The sequence below is a fragment of the Hylobates moloch genome, unplaced genomic scaffold (assembly GCF_009828535.3).
Source record: "Hylobates moloch isolate HMO894 unplaced genomic scaffold, HMol_V3 SCAFFOLD_14, whole genome shotgun sequence".
Classification (NCBI taxonomy): Eukaryota; Metazoa; Chordata; class Mammalia; order Primates; family Hylobatidae; genus Hylobates; species Hylobates moloch.
Window position 1 is genome coordinate 82,568,355 of NW_026652289.1, and position 18,448 is coordinate 82,586,802.

At 41.2% G+C, this 18,448-nt stretch overlaps 1 protein-coding gene across 10 annotated transcripts in view; it reads right to left on the minus strand.

The window, feature by feature from the left end:
* Positions 1–6,722: 6,722 nt before the first annotated feature.
* TJP1 (tight junction protein 1) overlaps positions 6,723–18,448 on the minus strand; it is a 273,793-nt gene continuing 262,067 nt past the window's right edge. For 4 of the 10 annotated variants that reach the window (XM_032175878.1, XM_032175886.2, XM_032175890.2 and 1 more), the window contains 5 exons: positions 18,268–18,437; positions 15,997–16,474; positions 12,663–12,880; positions 10,771–10,854; positions 6,723–8,248 (listed from right to left, as the gene is read on the minus strand). In XM_032175878.1, the coding sequence (XP_032031769.1) occupies positions 8,154–8,248; positions 10,771–10,854; positions 12,663–12,880; positions 15,997–16,474; positions 18,268–18,437 (1,045 nt within the window). In that variant the 3' untranslated portion in view covers positions 6,723–8,153. Of the gene's footprint in view, positions 8,249–10,710; positions 10,855–12,662; positions 12,881–15,996; positions 16,475–18,267; positions 18,438–18,448 lie in introns of all 10 variants that reach the window. The other 6 variants (XM_032175875.1, XM_032175883.2, XM_032175889.2 and 3 more) reach the window with 2 other exon arrangements.

The window sequence follows — 18,448 nt, forward strand, 5'->3', positions numbered from 1 at the left end:
GAGAGGTGATCCATCTGCCTCAGCCTCCCAAAGTCCTGGGATTACAGGCATGAGCCACTGCATCCAGCCCATTTTTAAGAGCAATGACTCATCAAATACAGACTATCAATAAAAAGATAGGTATTGTAAAAAAAAAAAATCAAATGGAAATTCTGGAGTTGAAAAGTACAATACCTGAAATATTTACTAGAGGGGTTTAATAGCAGATTTGATTTGGCAGGAGAAAGAATCAGTGAACTTGAAAGGAGATTAATAAAACCCATCCAAATTGTAGAAAGAAAAGAAAATGAAGAAAAATAAACTGAAAAACAGACCTAAATTTGAGACTCATCACGCATACCAAATACATGTTATAGAAGTCCCAGAAGGAAAGGAGAGAAAAGGGAAGAAATATTTGAAAAATAATAGCAAGAAAGTCCCAAATTTGATGAAAAATACACCAGTGAAGCACAACAAACTTCAAATAGGATTAACAGAAAGAGATCTATAGCTAGATGCATATAGAGTTGAAGGACAAAGATAAAATTTCAAAACAGCAAAGAAATAAAAAACCCACAACCTTATCCCATACAAGGGAAGAACTATGTTTAACAGCTGTCTCAAGTGAAGAAGACATTAAAATGACATATTCAAAGTGCTATAGGAAAAATATTTATTAACCAAGAATTCTTTAGCTAGCAAAACTATCCTTCAAAAGTGAAGACAAAATAAACAAAAACTGAAGAAATTAAATGCAAGCAAATCTGTCTTATAAAACATACTAAAGGAATTCCTTCAGGCTGAAAAGAAATGACACCAGAAGATAACCTGCATTTAACCCAAGCATAGTAGAAAATATCTATATTTCTTATATGCTCTATATAGATATTTTCTAGTATGCTTTTAATTCCTTTTTTATTGCTTCATTCTTACTTTTTTGTTGTAATTGGTTGCTCTAGGAATAAAGAGAGCAATGAAGGAGAAAGAAGAAAAAAGCCTAAGTCATATAATCATTACATAGAGAAGTGGCAGGAAGAAATTAAACCATATCAATAGTTAGATTAAATGTAAATGAGATTAAACACTCCAATCAAAAGGCAGAAATTGATAGTAATAAAACAAGATCCAACTACATGCTTTGTATAAAGAGACACCATTTAGATTAAAAGACACAAATACCTTAAAACTAAGTAAGAATGAAAAAAGATATACCATACAAACAGGGACCGTAAGAAAATTTAACTGATATTCTAATATCAGTTAAAATAGACTTTAAGACAGATAATATTGCTAGAAACAAAGAGGGATATTTCATAATGGTCATAAGGAAGATATAGCAACTATAAACATACATGTTTCTAACAACAGAGCTCCAAAATATGTAAAACCCAACTGACAGAATTGAAGGGAGAAAAAGGCAATTCAATAATAGTTGGAGCCTTCGATACCCCACTCGCAGTAACTGAGAGAACTAGACAGAAAACAAGCAAGGATATAGAAGACCTGAAGAACAGCAGCAACCAGCCTGACTTCTCCTCTATCTATAAAACACCCCACCCAACGACAGAATACACATTCTCTTCAAGAGCACATGCAGCACTCTCCAGATAGACCTTGTACTCGACAACAAAAAAGGCCTCAATGAAGAGGATTCAAATAACACAAAGTATGTTTTCACATCAGAATAAAATTAATTAAAAACAACAGAAAGATATTTGGGAAAGCCCCGAATATTTGAAAATTTTAAAAATTACTTCTAAATAACCTAGGGGTTAAATCACAAGGAAAATAGAAAATATTTTGAACTAAATGAAAATGTAAAAATATCAACATTTATGAAGTACAGCTAAACAGTGTCTAGAGGAAATGTATAGCTTTAAAATGCCTATTTTAAAAATATCTGAAATCACTAAACCAAGCTTCCTCCTTCAAAAATTAGAAAAAGAACAAACTGAACCCAAAGCAAGGAGAAGGAAAGAAATAATAAAGACTAGTGCAAATTCCACACAATGAAAAACAGAGAGCCAATAGAAGAAAATAGATGAAGCCAAAGTCAATTCTTGTACTGCTTTATGAGGTTGTGTAGTGTAGTTATATAAGAGAATACCCTTGTTCTTAGGTAATATGCATCATGTCTTCAACCTTATGCTCGGATGATTCAGAAGAATACTGTTATGGGCAGAAATGTTTATGTCCCCTAAAATTCGTAACCCCCACTGTGGGTGCATTTGGACATGGGGTCTCTAAGGAAGTAACTGAGGTTGAATGAGGCCCTAAGGGTGGGCACTGATCTGATAGGATTAGGATCCTCACGAGACACCAGAGGGCGTGTCTGCTCTCTCCATGTGCATGTATCAAGGACAGGCCACTGAGGACACAGAGATGGTGGCTGTTTACAAGTCAGGAAGAGAACCCTTAACAGAAACTGACCATGCTGGCACCTTCTAGCCTCCAAAACGATGAGAACATAAATAAATGACAGCACAAACTGCACATTTTCCAAGGAAGCATCTTGGACCTTATCTAAGCCACTCAGTTTAAGCCACTCAGTCTATGGTATTTTGTTACCATAGCCCAAGTTGACTACCTCCCTACCTAGAGTGCACTGCACAGGTGGAAAATTGGCAACACTCAGGGAGTCTAGGTCAAGGGGAGAAGGGAAGTTCTCTGTGTTATTCTCGCAAATGCTGTGTTATTGCAACTAAGTGTGAAAATATGCTAAAATAAAATAAAAACTAAACCTTCCCCTGCCTAGGTGGTGGACACTTAAGTTGCTGGGCTGTGATGGGCTGGAGGCTGTGCTCTCCTGGTTCCCTGACTGAGGTGAGGGCCTTCGGTTTAGTCCTGCCCTCCCTGCACAGGGTTCTTTTTGCCTCTATCCCACAAAGTCATAAGGACGGTGGACGCAGATCCACTTTCTGCTTCCTCCTGGTGCCTGCCCTGTGTTTCCTGTGGGCCTCCTTGGAAAGGCCACAAAAGTGTTTCAAGAGGACTCAGGTCCAAGATGCTTCCTTGGAAAATTTGCAGTTTGTGGTGTCATAAATGTGGCACATTAATGGTTGCTAAAACGGGGGAGCAACTCCTCAAGGCTTGGTGGGAGCATTTCAACTGAGTTTAAATATTCAAAAACGTTAACAACCAAATCCTGTCCCCCAGTGGCAGCAGCACTGGATCCTACTGACCAAGCTTCCACGCTCCTCCCTGGGCCTATCAAGAAGAAACCAATGGGCTGGACGCAGTGGCTCATGCTTGTAATTAATCCGGGTACTTTGGGAGGCCGAGGTGGGCGGATCACTTGAGGCCAGGAGTTTGAGACCAGCCTGGCCAACATGGTGAAACCCTGTCTCTACTAAAAATACAAAAATTAGCCGGGCATGGTGGGGCAGTGAGCCGAGATTGCCCCACTGCCCTCCAGCCTGGGTGACAGAGCGAGACTCTGTCTCCAGGAAAAAAAACCAATGAAGCCCTGGGACTGTTTGGTGCATGTGTCCTCTACTAGAGAGCAGGCTGCAAAGAAACTCAATTTTGCTTTAATGCACTCGGTTTCAAATGTTTCTGAAAACCCTCAGCTTCCCACTACAACTGCAACTGCTGCTTGGTAGGTATCAAGACTGGGGCTGCTCCCTGGGTCTCAACCTTCGTCCTTTCCACTTGTTCCCACTCATCCTCAAGCTGTCCTTATCCAACATGGAAGACACTCATTCTCAGAAGTGCTGTGGGAAACCCCATGTCCTCAAGGTCTTCTCTAGGAACCCCACTGCCGTCGTTCCAGCCGGTTTCTGCCACACCCCCATTGACAAGGAATGTAGAGTTGCTAGGGTGAATACTTGGCACGCCCCTCAACACTAAACAGCAGCAGCATACTGACTACATGTCAGTTTCCACATTTTCTTTCCTTCTGTTTTTAAGGGGGTATAAAATGATTTATACCTGCATGTTTTCAAATCCACTTAAGACCAGGAGGTGGTATGTGGACAAATAGGTCAAATTACCTCAAAACTTTATGGTGACAATCAAGCCAAGGTACAAGCACGCTAAAATTACCACCCGTGCACCCACCTCTTCCGATTTTTCCGCGGGCGGCTGCCAGAGGAGGGCGTTCCACATGGGGGCTCTGCTGTGTCTCACGAGGTGCACTTCTCTCATGCACCAAGAGAAAACCTTACACATCTTCCCTGCCTGGCATTGTGCCAGTAGGCAGAAAACTTGGTGCAACAAAACTCAATTTTTAGTCTTTATTGGCATGTAGTTTCCTAGACAACTGTGGACACAATTCCCTCAGAACAGCCTATGGTGCAAAGGGAGGGAAGGGAGAGTGTCAGAATGTGGAAGGCTTGTCGTAGTTGGTTACAGACCTCTCTTCTGAGCACCTTGTTTGTGTCAACTTCCGGCTAACCTGAATGAACACCCATCAGCTGGGAGAAACAAGCACTAGGGGACACCTTCATGGCCACTGGTAAAGAAAGCCCTAATTATCTACAAAATAGAAATGGAAAACATTTAAAGTTTTATCTATTTTAGTTTTGAACTAGAAATCTTCCAAGTTTAATATATACTTTAGTGAATTCCCCTGCCAAAAACAAACAGAAAACCCCACCCCTAAACCAAATGGTATTCCTGCATCTTGGGCAATAGCTCCTTCACTGTCAAGTAGTTCCAAAGGAAAGCACACAAGTAGGTAAGTGCCCGAGTTTTTGCTGTGATCAAATTGATCAGGAGACAACAATGTGGTTCTGTAAATATCAGCACATCAACAGTGGGTCTCCCACACTCCATCTGGGGAAACCCGGCTAAGCAGCCGGGAAACAGAGTGCCGCGTCACTCTCTACATGTAGGGCTGCTGGGCAGCCGCAGTAATGTCCCAGGATGCATCTGTGCACACAGCTCTCTGGTTTGCTTTCTGCAAATTGGACAGAAAACAGCCTGGCTTCCTATCCAGTAAATGGTTTTCAAACTGCGAGTCAAGGAAAACCGAAAACTTACTCCCCATCTGCCTGTTGGTGGCCTTCCTGCACTTGCTGCCACATCCCTTCCTAGCCAACTGCTCCCTGTCTAGACGGAAGCCACCCAGTGTCAACGTCTGTGTCTCCTCACCTGAGTCATCTCCATCTGCACAGTGCCTTGTGTACTGCATTAAGTATTTGCTCAGAGGTCAAGAGGAGGAACTGACTCACGCAGCATTAGTGGATGTTCACTAAGCCTTCTGTTGATCGTAACGTTAGTATAGGGGAAGGGCAAAAGCAGAATTCTGACCCTAAAGCTTGGCCATCTGAATGAACTCACTGCACCATGCTCAGTGCTGTGGGAAGATGGTTAGGCAACAGAAATGTCCTTAGGAAGGAGCTCTAGGTATCTACACCTGACCAGGTGTTCATGCCACATACTAAAAGGTAGGGAGACAAAAAACAGACTTACTGAGTTGTGTCCCTTTCACAATAAATTGTTTCCCTATTTAAATGAAAACTGTCTTATTTAGGCCTTATATATGGTGTGTCTGTGTTTACAATAAGGACACATTTAAAACAGAATAAACTCAACACCTATATCATACTACACATAAAATTAACTCAAAGTGGATCACAGACAAAAATATAAAACAAAAAATTCTGAAACTTGAGAACTCTTTACACTTTGAGCTAAGTGAAGATTTCTCTTAGTAAAGATAGAATATCTTAGTGAAGATATAACAAAAGCACAATTATGAAAGAACTGATAAACTAGACTTCATCAAACTGAAGTCAAGCGAAATGAAGAAACGTTTACACAAAAACCTGTATGCAAATGTTTATAGCAGTTTACTAATAATCTCCCAAACCTGGAAACAACCCAAAAGTTCCTTAACTGGGGAATGGATAAACAAGCTCTGGTACAGCCACACAATGGAATACCATCTGGCAATAAAAAAGAACCTGCAACATCATACATGAATCTCAAATCATCATGCTAAGTGAAATAAGCCAGACTCAGAGGCAACATATTGTATGATTCCATTTATATGACACTGTCAAAAAGGCAACTACAGAAACAGAAGAGATCATCCTGCCAGGGGCTGGAAGAGGGGTTGAATATAAAGGGGTACAAATGATTTGAGAAGATAAAGAGTTCTATGTATTAACTGCAGTAAATAAACAGTATGTGTTTGTCAAAATTTGAACTATACATTTTAAAAACAGTAACTTACTGTATGTAAATTATACCTTAATAAAGATGAAAAAAACAAAATCCACATAGATGGATTCAATCCACAAAGATGTTTACTAATAAAACACTATAGCAATAACCCAAATGTCAACAGGGGTGGCAGTTAAATAAGTAGAATATCCACAATGGAATATTTACGCTCATTAAACCCATTTTCTTCCCCCAAATGTGGGTGACATTAAACAATGCCCATGCTATTTATCTGGGGAATAAAACCATATACAAATGGTTATACACACACACATGAACGCACGTGTTTCCCCACACAGGGGTGTGTGTTTACCCGCAGGGGGGAAGTCTGCCTGCTGCTTTCTCCCACTCTGTCTCCAGGTCCTTCTGCCCCACTTCAGTCTGAGCCCTTCAGATGAGCACTGCCCACCCATCTGTACATGCTGGCCAAGGGGAGAGATTCCGCATGCAACACCAGACGACGAGGTGGTAGGTGACGCTGGGTGATAAAGGATTTGTGTGCAGGATTTTAAAACAGGATTATAAAGCTGCATGAAACTAGAAAACAGTGGGCAAACAGACCAAGCCAGCACTTTATTTTAAAAAGTTTTATTTTGGAGATTTAGAAATTTGAGATTTTTAATAACGGCAAAAGAAATTCAGTCACACCTAATGATTAACAGAACGTAGTGATGTATTATCTAAACAGAAATCGTGCTGATGTGCCATAATAAATTGTCTATTAGTAAAAAAATACACTTTAGGGCACAGCATTGTATCACAAATTACAGTAGGGATACTTTGCAAGAATTTAACCAAACTAGAGAATTCTGAGTAACTGTATCTTTTAAATGCAGCACTTAAAAATGTAACAACTCTGTGCATCCTTTTTCTTAAAAAAAATGACCTTGCATGTGTCATAGAAACGCTGCTTTATTGCTGCAGAGGTCAAAGTTCAAGGCTCAAGAGGTACAGGAGAGAATACAAAGGTAGCCTTTAGAAACGTGGTTTTGTTTATGTATAAAAAAGGTAAAGTTTATAAAAGTTAATTTACAAACCAAGAACAAAAGTGGTATGCACGCATTATGTACAAGCATCCTTAAAACATCAAAATTTTCAAATGCATAGCCAGAAAGAACAGAAAACCACCACTGCCCCTTGTCCAAAAAAAAAAAAAAAAAAAAAAAATCCCCAAATCACACCACTATTTTCTTCTGGGTGATAACACATTTCTGAAACCACCAAATGCACAATGTACTCAGTCTTTGTCATGATACAGTATCTAGATAATGCACAAAAGCCATAAAAACTTAGTAACACAGCGAGAATGAGCTAAGAATTAAGAACATGAGGGTAAGGCATTCCTGCTGGTTAGTATGTCTGTGGTAATATGGTGAAGTTAGAGATCTGAAGAGGCCATGGAACCAGTCTCACATGTTTTTGTATCCTTCCCTAAGAAAAATGTGTTTTCATATACAATAAGTCATTGTCTTCACTTCACCCTCCCCCAGTTATAAATCTTCTTGCTGTACATTTGTTAAATCCACAACACTGGTTATATATTCCAGGTGCATTTAAAAAATGTGTGCATATTACTTCATGCATAATAAAATAAAATGTGTATGTATGCTAGGCCAGGGCCACAGTAAAGTTTGAAACAGTGTACTTTGGAAAGAACAGACCTCAAATGCACCCCCATTTACTGGCTGGTATTTTAACGGAAATCAATATGTGAAGTTAAGCAGTGATGATAAAAAAAATTACAAAAATCACAAAGCAAAATATCTTTGAACCTCTAGCCAATACCAACAGTCCCGTCAATCACAAACATGCAGTGTGTAGCATGTTTTCCGACCATGATTCAGGGGCATGCTCACTCATCTTTATCAGTTCAAACAAATGCTTCATACTAACAAACTGTAGTATCAACTCTAAAAAAGGTGTAATACTTGATAGAGTGGTTCCATTTAGATTAAGTTTAATCCAGTTTCACATTATTTAATCAAGTTCCTATATTTCAAGAGTTAAAAGTGGTCAATAAGGACAGAAACACAGTTTGCTCCAACAAGATAATTTGGATCTCCGGGAAGACACTTGTTTTGCCAGGTTTTAGGATCACCTATGAGAGAAAAGAAGATGATGTCATTTACAGTTGAGTAAACTGCTATCCATAATGCTTTGCAATTATAGGGCAAATACGTATATTTAGACATAATTTCTTCTGTTTCTTCAGCATATTGTATTTGTATCAAAACACACTGCTTTATTTCAATGCAGATCTGCTGGCATCTAACAATTTCAAAGGTGTTTCACACTTCTAAAAAAATATATTTTTAAAACGTTCTTTCTAATTCACACCATTAAGAACAGTTTTTTTTTTTTTTCTTAAACTTTCAGACTTTTCAAAAAATGATTACAAGTGAGTGATGGCAATCTTATGCCTGGGACAGTCCCGGTTTGCCGGAGCCCACATAATTATCAGTAGCACTTTTTTTTTTCCAGTTTCAAAAGTTTGGAGGATAATTATGTGATCACCTATTTGAGCTGAGAATGAGGACACATTTCTCACACTCAACTATAGCCCCCAACAAATGAAACCCAGTTCTGCGGAATCTAGCTCTTGAAGACTGTCTTCCCCCTTACAAAAAACAAGCAAAAAAAACGAGACTGCACCAGAGCTGCTCAGCTCTGATTCCAGCTGGACAACAAAATTAATCATGCAGCTTCAAAAACTGACTGACTGGGTGTTAGTTAGGTCTCAGGATTTAAGTTTTTAATAAGCTCTTGGTGATTTCTATTAAATATGAAGAAGGCAGGGATGACTATATGTCTCTGCGGTATCCAAGCAAGCTGAGAGTCACAACTGTGGACGTTTGCTTCCCTTACAGCAGTAGCTCTCAAACAGGAACGACCCTGCCCCTGATGGGACATCTGGAGACAGTTTTGCTTGTTACCACTGGCATCTAGGGGTAGAGGCCCAGGGAAGCTGCTAAATATCCCATGACGAACATGGAGGGCCCTACAACAATCATTTGGCCAAAATGTCAACAGTGCCAGCTGAGAACTTTGCCTACAGTATGTTAGACATTGCCTAAGCAATATCTGGAGCCAAAAGCATTTCATTTTTCCAGAAAATGGGGTACTTGTAAATATGAGGAAATATGTATTTACATGTAATTTTTTCCTCTGGTAACATTAAAATATGCTCTTGCTATAATCTTTATACCACAAACTTTTATTTCATACTGTACCAAACTAAAACTAAATAACGCTCATCTGATTTATCAAAGATTTGGAAGCAAGACTTTAAATCAGGTTCGCTTAAAGTGATCTACACCCAAAATAAAATTCTAATTATTACCTGACTTAAGTCACTCAAGGAAGTGAGAAAAATGTGAAAATGCAATGGAAGCTTTGAAATTATGATCTTAGGAGCAAAAAGTCATTTACAAATAGTGTATAAAAGAAGTAATTTAGAGTATTACACTGAAAAACCATGGCCAAGTATGATCACAATGGAAGACCTTGTTAAGTTTCTCTGGTATACATACGTTGTAGATTAAGAAATTAAACAGGCCAGGCGCAGTGGCTCACACCTGTAATCCCAGCACTCTGGGAGGCCGAGGCGGGTGGATCACTTGAAGTCAGGAGTTCGAACCAGCCTGGCCAACATGGTGAAACCCCGTCTCTACTAAAAGTACAAAAATTAGCCAGGCGTGGTGGTGGGCACCTGTAATCGAGGCTGAGGCAGGAGAATCGCTTGAACCTGGGAGGCGAAGGTTGCAGTGGGCTGAGATCGTTGCCACTGCACTCCAGCCTGGGCGACAAAGTGAGACTCCATCTCAAAAAACCAAACCAAACCAAAACAAAACAAACAAAAAAGAAATTAAACAATAGTAACCAAAAATAGAAATAGTTATATAAAGGAACGAAGTCATTTTAATAAGAAGATAAAAATGCCTATTTGTGCAGGACAATAACAATTCTCCCACTGCATCTTGAAAAATTTGACAGAATCAATCATTTTTCTGAACACCAAGAAATAGTCAATATTTGGCCAAATTATCAAAAAAAATTTTTTTGAGACAGTCTCACTCTGTTGCCCAGGTTGGAGTGCAGTGGCACGATCTTGGCTCACTGCAACCTCCGCCTCCCTGGCTCAAGCAATTCTCCTGCCTCAGCCTTCCGAGTAGTTGGGATTACAGGCGTGTGCCAGCACGCCTGGCTAATTTTTGTATTTTTAGTAGAGATGGGGTTTCACCATGTTGGCCAAGCTGGTCTCGAACTCCTGACCTCAGGTAATCCACCTGCCTCGGCCTCCCAAAGTGCTGGGATTACAGGTGTGAGCCACCACACCCGGCCCAAATTATCAATTTTTAAAAGGCAGAAACTCTTCTACCTTTCCGTATTTATTTACAATATATGCACCACAAATAAATGTGAAAACACTGGTGATGCCTACAAGGCCACAGGAACAGAGATAGAGATTTGCTAACACACAGCATGGGTAGCATCATCAGCCCAGGTATTAATCAACGACAGTCCCCAAAGCCCCCAAAGGACAGAGTGAAGACAGCATACCCGACGAGGAGTCGGATGATTTTAGAGCAAAAGACCAACCGTCAGGAGTCATGGACGCACAGTGTGGTAAGCGCAGCTCCACAGGCTTCAGGAACTTGAGGCCATGGGGACCACACATCACCAGAGGACTCAGCAGTGTTTCACCTGGAGTTGGAAAAGGGCATGGGCAGAGAGGATGGATGTGTTCTTTCTTCTAGACCCTCAGTTTTCCTCACCCTGCTTCTAATTATATGCTTGAAAGCCTAATGGAGTTAGTTCTCTACAGTCACACTGACCACACAAAAATGTAACAGCAGCCACATATGGAATTTTAAATTTCCCAGTAGCCACGTTAGAAAGTAAAAAGAAACAGGTGATATCAAATATTACAATATTTTAATATTTTATTTAACTCAATATAACCAAAACACTGTTATTTCAACATGTAACCAATATATGAAATCTTTGGAACTTGGTGTGTATTTCATATTTCCAGCATCGTTCAATCCAAAATTGTCACACTTCAAGTGCTAGCTAGCCACGTGCAGGTAGTAGCTACTGCATTCAATCATATGGGTCTACAGTATAAAACATATTCAAATGTACTTGTTACAAATGTGACATACTTTCCATTTTTAAAATGTTTTGTTTGCTCCATAGGTGGTTAGATTTGTGCAGGGCCAACACAGTCAGTCCTACTGGTTTTTAAAACAGGATATCCCCAAAATCAGAGTACAGAATCAGATGTCAGCATTCCAGCAAAATGTAAGAAAGCGAACTAAAGTTAATTTATTTAGGAAAGTAAAAGCACTGCTAAAAGATGCTAAATCACAACACACTTCGTTATAACATCCTGGTAGATCCAGGAGGATTATGAAAATAAGTTTCCTTAAGAAGCTCAGAAACATACTGTCATCTCCTCTGAGACTCCTTCATGCACTCTGCCAAGCATGTACTAGTGCTAGGTTCTGGGGTGATGAGTAAGACAGTACCTGTCAAGAGGTTTAGGTTCTCCAATCAGGTGAAGGCACAGCAAAGCCTTTCTGAGTGGGTGTTACCTAACCCATCTCTAGAGATGCAAAGGCTGACTGATTCAAAGACAAATTTGGTTAGGTCAGCCCAGGCTGCTCAGCAGGTGAGACATCCCGTGGCCTGTCCTATGCCATCATTTTTTTTTTCTTTTTTTTTTTATTATTATTATTATACTTTAAGTTTTAGGGTACATGTGCACAATGTGCAGGTTCGTTACATATGTATACATGTGCCATGTTGGTGTGCTGCACCCATTAACTCGTCATTTAGCATTAGGTATATATCCAAATGCTATCCTTCCCCCCTCCCCACACCCCACAGCAGTCCCCGGAGTGTGATGTTCCCCTTCCTGTGTCCATGTGTTCTCATTGTTCAATTCCTACCTATGAGTGAGAACATGCGGTGTTTGGTTTTTTGTCCTTGCAATAGTTTGCTGAGAATGATGATTTCCAGCTTCATCCATGTCCCTATAAAGGACATGAACTCACCATTTTTTATGGCTGCATAGTATTCCACGTACATGTGCCACATTTTCTTTTTTTTTTTTCTACTTTTTTTTTTTATTATACTTTAGGTTTTAGGGTACATGTGCACAATGTGCAGGTCTGTTACACATGCATCCATGTGCCATGTTGATTCCCTGCACCCATTAACTCGTCATTTGGCATTAGGTATATCTCCTAATGCTGCCCCTCCCCCCTCCCCCCACCCCACAACATCATTTTTTATTTCACACCAAAAGTAAAAGCAGGCAGTGTGGTCACCACAGCCTTGCTTCAGGCCACCTACTGCTTGCTTGCGACGCCGTCCCCAGGGCACCCCTCGCTACAGCACTCATCTGGAGGTAGAGAGGTGCTGCATTATTAGCCAAGCACTATAAGCTTTGAAGTGCACACAGGGCAACTCTTATCAAAACTAAGGAGAAAAATAAACACATTTACCTTTCTCTTTATCTAAAGGTGGGAGGATGCTGTTGTCTCGGCAGACCTTGAAATAGATTTCCTGCTCAACTCCTTCGGGAATGGCTCCTTGAGGGATAATTATACTAACGCCAGTTTCTATGGAACTCAGCACGCCACCATTGCTGTTAAATATGCCTCGGGCTGTGGCCACCACAGTATGACCATCTTCATCTTCATCCTCTTCCACAGCTGAAGGACTGAAAGTTCAGAAATGGCTAGTGAATTCCTAATAATACACAGGTGCTTTGCTTTTACTACTACTGCATTACGTGCTTTCATTTTACTTTTATTTCTCCATATAATCAAGAAGTTACTTTAACAAGATAAGTTTCTGGCAACAGATTTTATTGACAGGGTTAGCTCAGAGAATATTATTTCCTTTTTTGTTTGTTTTGAGACAGAGTCTCACTCTGTCGCCCAGGCTGGAGTGCAGTGCCACCACGATCTTGGTTCATTGCAATCTCCGTCTCCCAGGTTCAAGTGATTTTTCTGCCTCAGCCTCCTGAGTAGCTGAGACTACAGGTGCGTGCCACCACGCTTGGCTAATTTTTGTATTTTTAGTAGAGATGGGGTTTCACCATATTGGCCGGGCTGGTCTCAAACTCCTGATCTCGTCGTGATCCACCTGTCTTGGTCTCCCAAAGTGCTGGGATTACAGGCGTGAGCCACCGTGTCTGGCGAGAATATTATTTCTAGAGAAATCCCATTCTAGAAAATTTCAAAAATTCTAGAGAAATTTCAAAAATTCAATTTTTGAAGGCAATTAGTCAAACGACCTTCATTACTGAACTGCAACCTGAAAGTGTAAAATCTGATGCCTTGAACACCCAGCTACAGGTGAAGCATCCCTAACTTGAAAATCCGAAATGCTCCAAAATCTGCAACTTTTTTTTGAGTGTCAAGATGAAGCTCAAAGGAAATGCTCACTGGAGCATTTTGGCAATATTCCAAAATCCAAAAAAACCCAAGATCTGAAACACTTCAGATCCCAAGAAGTTTGGACAAGGTATACTAAACAGGTACTGAGTTTTATGAAGCACATTTTAAAATCCATGAAATTGGAACTTTAAAACTGGTAAGTCACAATTTAATTGGTAGCCCTGTTCTTCCCTTCCTGTTGTTTTTTGAAATGGTGTGTCTTGCTGTCACCCAGTGGTGACAATCTTGGCTCACTGAAACCTCCACCTCCCAGGTTCAAGCAATTTTCCTGCCTCAGCTTCTGAGTAGCTAGGATTACAGGCGCCTGCCACCATGCCCGGCTAATTTTTGTATTTTTAGTAGACATGGGGTTTCACTGTGTTAGCCAGGATGGAACTCCTGACTTCCAATGATCCGTCTGCCTCAACCACCGGAAGTGCTGGGATTAGAGGCATGAGCCACCGTGCCTGGCTGTTCTTCCGTTTTTAGTGACAAAAACAACGGTGCATCTCACAGCTGACAGCATCTCAGACTTGACAAAATCTCCCTAGGATTTTAAGTGGGCATGAATATGGTCCTGCCTCAGCATTCCCTGAGGACCAAGTGCCCGCTCTGGCTGCAGGAGGCAAGGCTTCCAAGGTTCCATGAGGTGAAGACCCTTGTATGGGCATATCCCAAATATCCACGAAAGAGAGACAGGAGATTAACTTAGTAATCACATAACACCAAAGGCAAAGGGGATGTGGTATCAATGACTGCTTCAAAAGTAGAGGCTATCAACTTCCTGAAAGTACAGTTTTGAGCCAGGGCTTAAAGGTGAGCAGAAAGACCAACGAAACAATTACATGAAGGTAGGTGCAGTTTCACTCCAGCATGACCAGAGTGCCAGGGACGACATCCTACGACACAACATCAAGGGAGCAGAATGCAGCTTGAGCCGCGTAGCAGGGGCCAATTCTGTCCATCCCTGACCATGTGTGGATGTGCAGAGCTAGGAAGGAAGTGACTGCCATAGCCATCCTTTCTCTTGGAAAGCGGACTCAGGTGGCCATCCTGACCTTTGGTTCTCTCTGCCTGCAAGTGCTTCTGCTTTACGGCGGCGTGAAAATGGAACTGGCTGTAGGAGGCTGAGATGAGCTTTTATGTATGTCCAGAATCCATCTGGTCAATCGCCATAGAATGAAAGACAGGAAAGAGGAACTGCAGGGAGGCTCCAGGTGGGCTTGCTTTGTCTCATTTGCTCAGCCATCTTACTAACTGCTGCTCTTTAAACAGTCAGGGGTTATTCTATTTTTCTCTTTAGCATCATTGTGGAACAAATAATGAATGAGGAACACAGATACTTAATGTTTTTAGATGTCCTCCACATGCACCTTACCAGTAGGTCAGCAGGTTACAAGAGGTCATGGCTGGTTAAGAGTATGGGCTCTTGGCTGGGTACAGTGGCTCACACCTGTAATTCCAGAACTTTGGGAGGCTCACTTGAGACTGGGAGTTCAAGACCAGCCTGGGCAGCATGGCAAAACCCTGCCTCTACTAAAAATACAAAAATTGGCAGGGCATAGTGGTGCATGCCTGTAGTCCCAGCTACCTGGAAGGCTGAGGCACGAGAAGTGCTTGAACCCAGGAGGCGAAGGTTGCAAAAAGTCGAGATCGCGCCACTGCACTCCAGCCTGGGTGACAGGGCGAGACTCTGTCTTAAAAAAAAAAAAAAAAAAAAAGGTCAGGTGTGGTGGCTCACGCCTGTAATCCTAACACTTTGGGAGGCCGAGGCGGGTGGATCACTTGAGGTCAGGAGTTCAAAACCAGTCTGGCCAACACGGTGAAACCCTCTCTACTAAAAATACAAAAAATTTAGCCAGGTATGGTGGCACACACCTGTAGTCCCAGCTACTTAGGAGGCTGAGGCAGGAGAACTGCCTGAACCCAGGGGGTGGAGGTTGCAGTCAACCAAGATCACACCACTGCACTCCAGCCTGGGCGACAGAGTGAGACTCTGTCTCAAAAAAAAAAAAAAAAACCCCAAAAACAAACAAACAACAACAACAACAAAAAAAACATGGGCTCAGAGGTTGGATGACCAGCGGCTAAACTGAGGCTCACCTCACTCTAGCTGTGACCCTGGGCAAACTGCTTACTGTCACTCAACCTCAGTTCTTAGTAAAACAGGGATGATGACAATACCTACCAACCATACATGACTGTTAGCTTTATTATTTTACCAACATCTTGTACCTCCTGGAGGACCTTCTATGTAACAGCATTCATTGCAACAACACTCTTCAGTTTAAAGGTTGAGTTAAAAAGATCACTTCAAAGTCCCAAGTCAAATAAACTACAACAAACTTGAGAAAAATCACAGGGCCAATGCTTTGAGCAAAGGCATAAGTCTTACCTCACAGGAACAGCTTTAGACACTGTGCTGATATTATTTATTTGATATTTAGGCTTCTCTGCATGGATAGAAAAAGTTTCAACTCCACTGTCAAATTCAGGAGGCTGTGCCAAACTGTGCGATTTCACAAGAGTTTTTGGAGAAGTGGGAGTTTTTGAAGACAAGTCAGGTTTATGTGCAGTTTCACTTGGCAGAAGATTGTGATTGAATTTAGGACTTTCAAACTTGCGTTCAAATGGTCGGGCAGAACTTGTATATGGTTTTGGTGTGAATCGATTGTATGCTGGAGTGACTGTTTTCTGAGTCTGTTCGGTTCCATTAACTGGGGCTTTATCTGGAAAACTTTTCTGGGGATAGAAAGCTGGCTGAGCAGTATCTTCTCGGTTTGGTGGTCTGAAAGTTGCTGGCTTATTCTGAGATGGAGGTGGGTCTGGTTTGGACACTAAGGAATTCTGAAAATCCAATGACACTGAATTACCTGAAAAACAAACATAAGCATTTAAAAAACTGTCTGAAAAAAGTTATAATACCCTGTCCTAGCTTAACTTGTCCTGGTGCTGGAGTCGAGGCCCAAGTGTGGGTCGCACAGCCAGAGCCTGACTCTTGAGACCTGGAGGCTAGGTGTGATGCTGAGGGATGAGGGCAGCATGGAGACAGGTGGTGCCATGAATATACCCTGATGCCCTGGAGTCAGGGTCCAGCTGCTAAGATTCCTGGCCTCCAAAGACTGGCACTAGTCTTTGTGAAAACTAGAATGCCCAATAATCATATAATAAGGATACTCACTATTAATTAGAAAAATGTAAAACAAAATCAACAAAAAGCATTAAATACTATTTCACACCCACTAGAATGGAAAAACCGGAAAGTTTGATGATGCCAAATATTGGTTAAGAAGTGGAACCACAGGATTTTTTATGCACTGCCAGAGGCAGTGTAACATAGTACCAACTGAACTCTGTGAAATAATTAAGGACACTACAAGACAAGAGAATTATTAATCCAAATTCCTCATGAACATAGTAATATAATTTTCCACAGTACGAGAAGAAAACTCATATGGTCATCTTAATACATGCAGGAAAAACATCTGACTGCTTTCAGCAAACTCTGAATATAGGGAATGTCTTAAACATGATAAAGGAGATCTACAAAAATCCTACAGCTAATATTCTAAGGGTAAAACATGAAGTCCTTCCTCCTTAAGATCAGGAACTAGCAAGACAGGTCCAATTTCACCACTTACATTTCAGAGTTTATTGGAGGTCCTGGCCAGTGCAATCAGCAAGAAAAGAAAAGAAGGTTAGGTGCGGTGGCTCATGCCTGTAATCCCAGCACTCCTGAGAGGCCGAGGTGGGCGGATCACCTGAGGTCAGGAGTTCGCGACCAGCCTGGCTAACATGATGAAACCCTGTCTCTACAAAAAATACAAAAATTAGCCGGGTGTGGTGGTGTGCGCCTATAGTCCCAGCTACTCGGGAGGCTGATGCAGGAGAATCACCTGAACCCGAGAGGCAGAGGTTGCAGTGAGCTAAGACTGCGCTACTGCACTCTAGCCTGGGCGAGAGCAAGGCTTCGTCTCAAAAAGAGGAAAAAAAAAGAGAAAAGGCAAAAAGACTGGAAAGTAAGAATTCAAACTGTCTTTATCTGTAAACATGGTCGTGTGTGAAAAAAAATCTTAATAAAAGATAGTCTCAATCTAGAACTATAACACATCTGCTTGAAGACTCACAAGCCCTGGGAGATGCCTCCTAAGGGAATAATAAGAGAAGTCTGTGCTAGGAAAATGCCTGTCCACGGCAGAAGAGATAAACACTTTGTGTTATATGCTGAGGGCAAAATGTTCCACAGCTCTTAAGATGAATAAGCTGGAGCTATATGTGATCTACCTGATATGTAAATGCAAAAGTCAGAGTGCTATGGGATACATTTTATGTGAAACATTATGGCTTTTCTATTTGGGTGTGTGAAGATAAAACATAACAATAGGTTTTACAAACCATCTTTAGATATACTGGCAAACACTACTTCCAGAAGTTTTAGAGACTAGCATAAAATAGATTAAAATCTGTTTAGCTAAAAGGCTTGTCCAAAATAATGGTCTTATAAAAACAGGAGACATATTTTAACAAAATTCTTAGTTTTTACTGTTCCCAGCCCAAAGGTTTCAAGCACGTATTTTTTAATGTAAAAACCATTTTGCCTAGAAACCACCAGAATTTTACTTCATAAGCATTACTGTGTTATAATGTCTACTTCCGAACTTCCTACCTTCACCATGTGCTCCCTTAGAATGTACGTGGAGAGACGCGCTGGTGACAGGCTGAGATGGCTGGGCGTACTGCGAGGGCAATGGAGGAGGAGGGGGAGTGGCCTGGATGGGTTCATAGCGTTTCTCGCCAAATGATCTATCCACACCATCAGTTTCTGGAGGCTTTCCCCTGTTAACAAA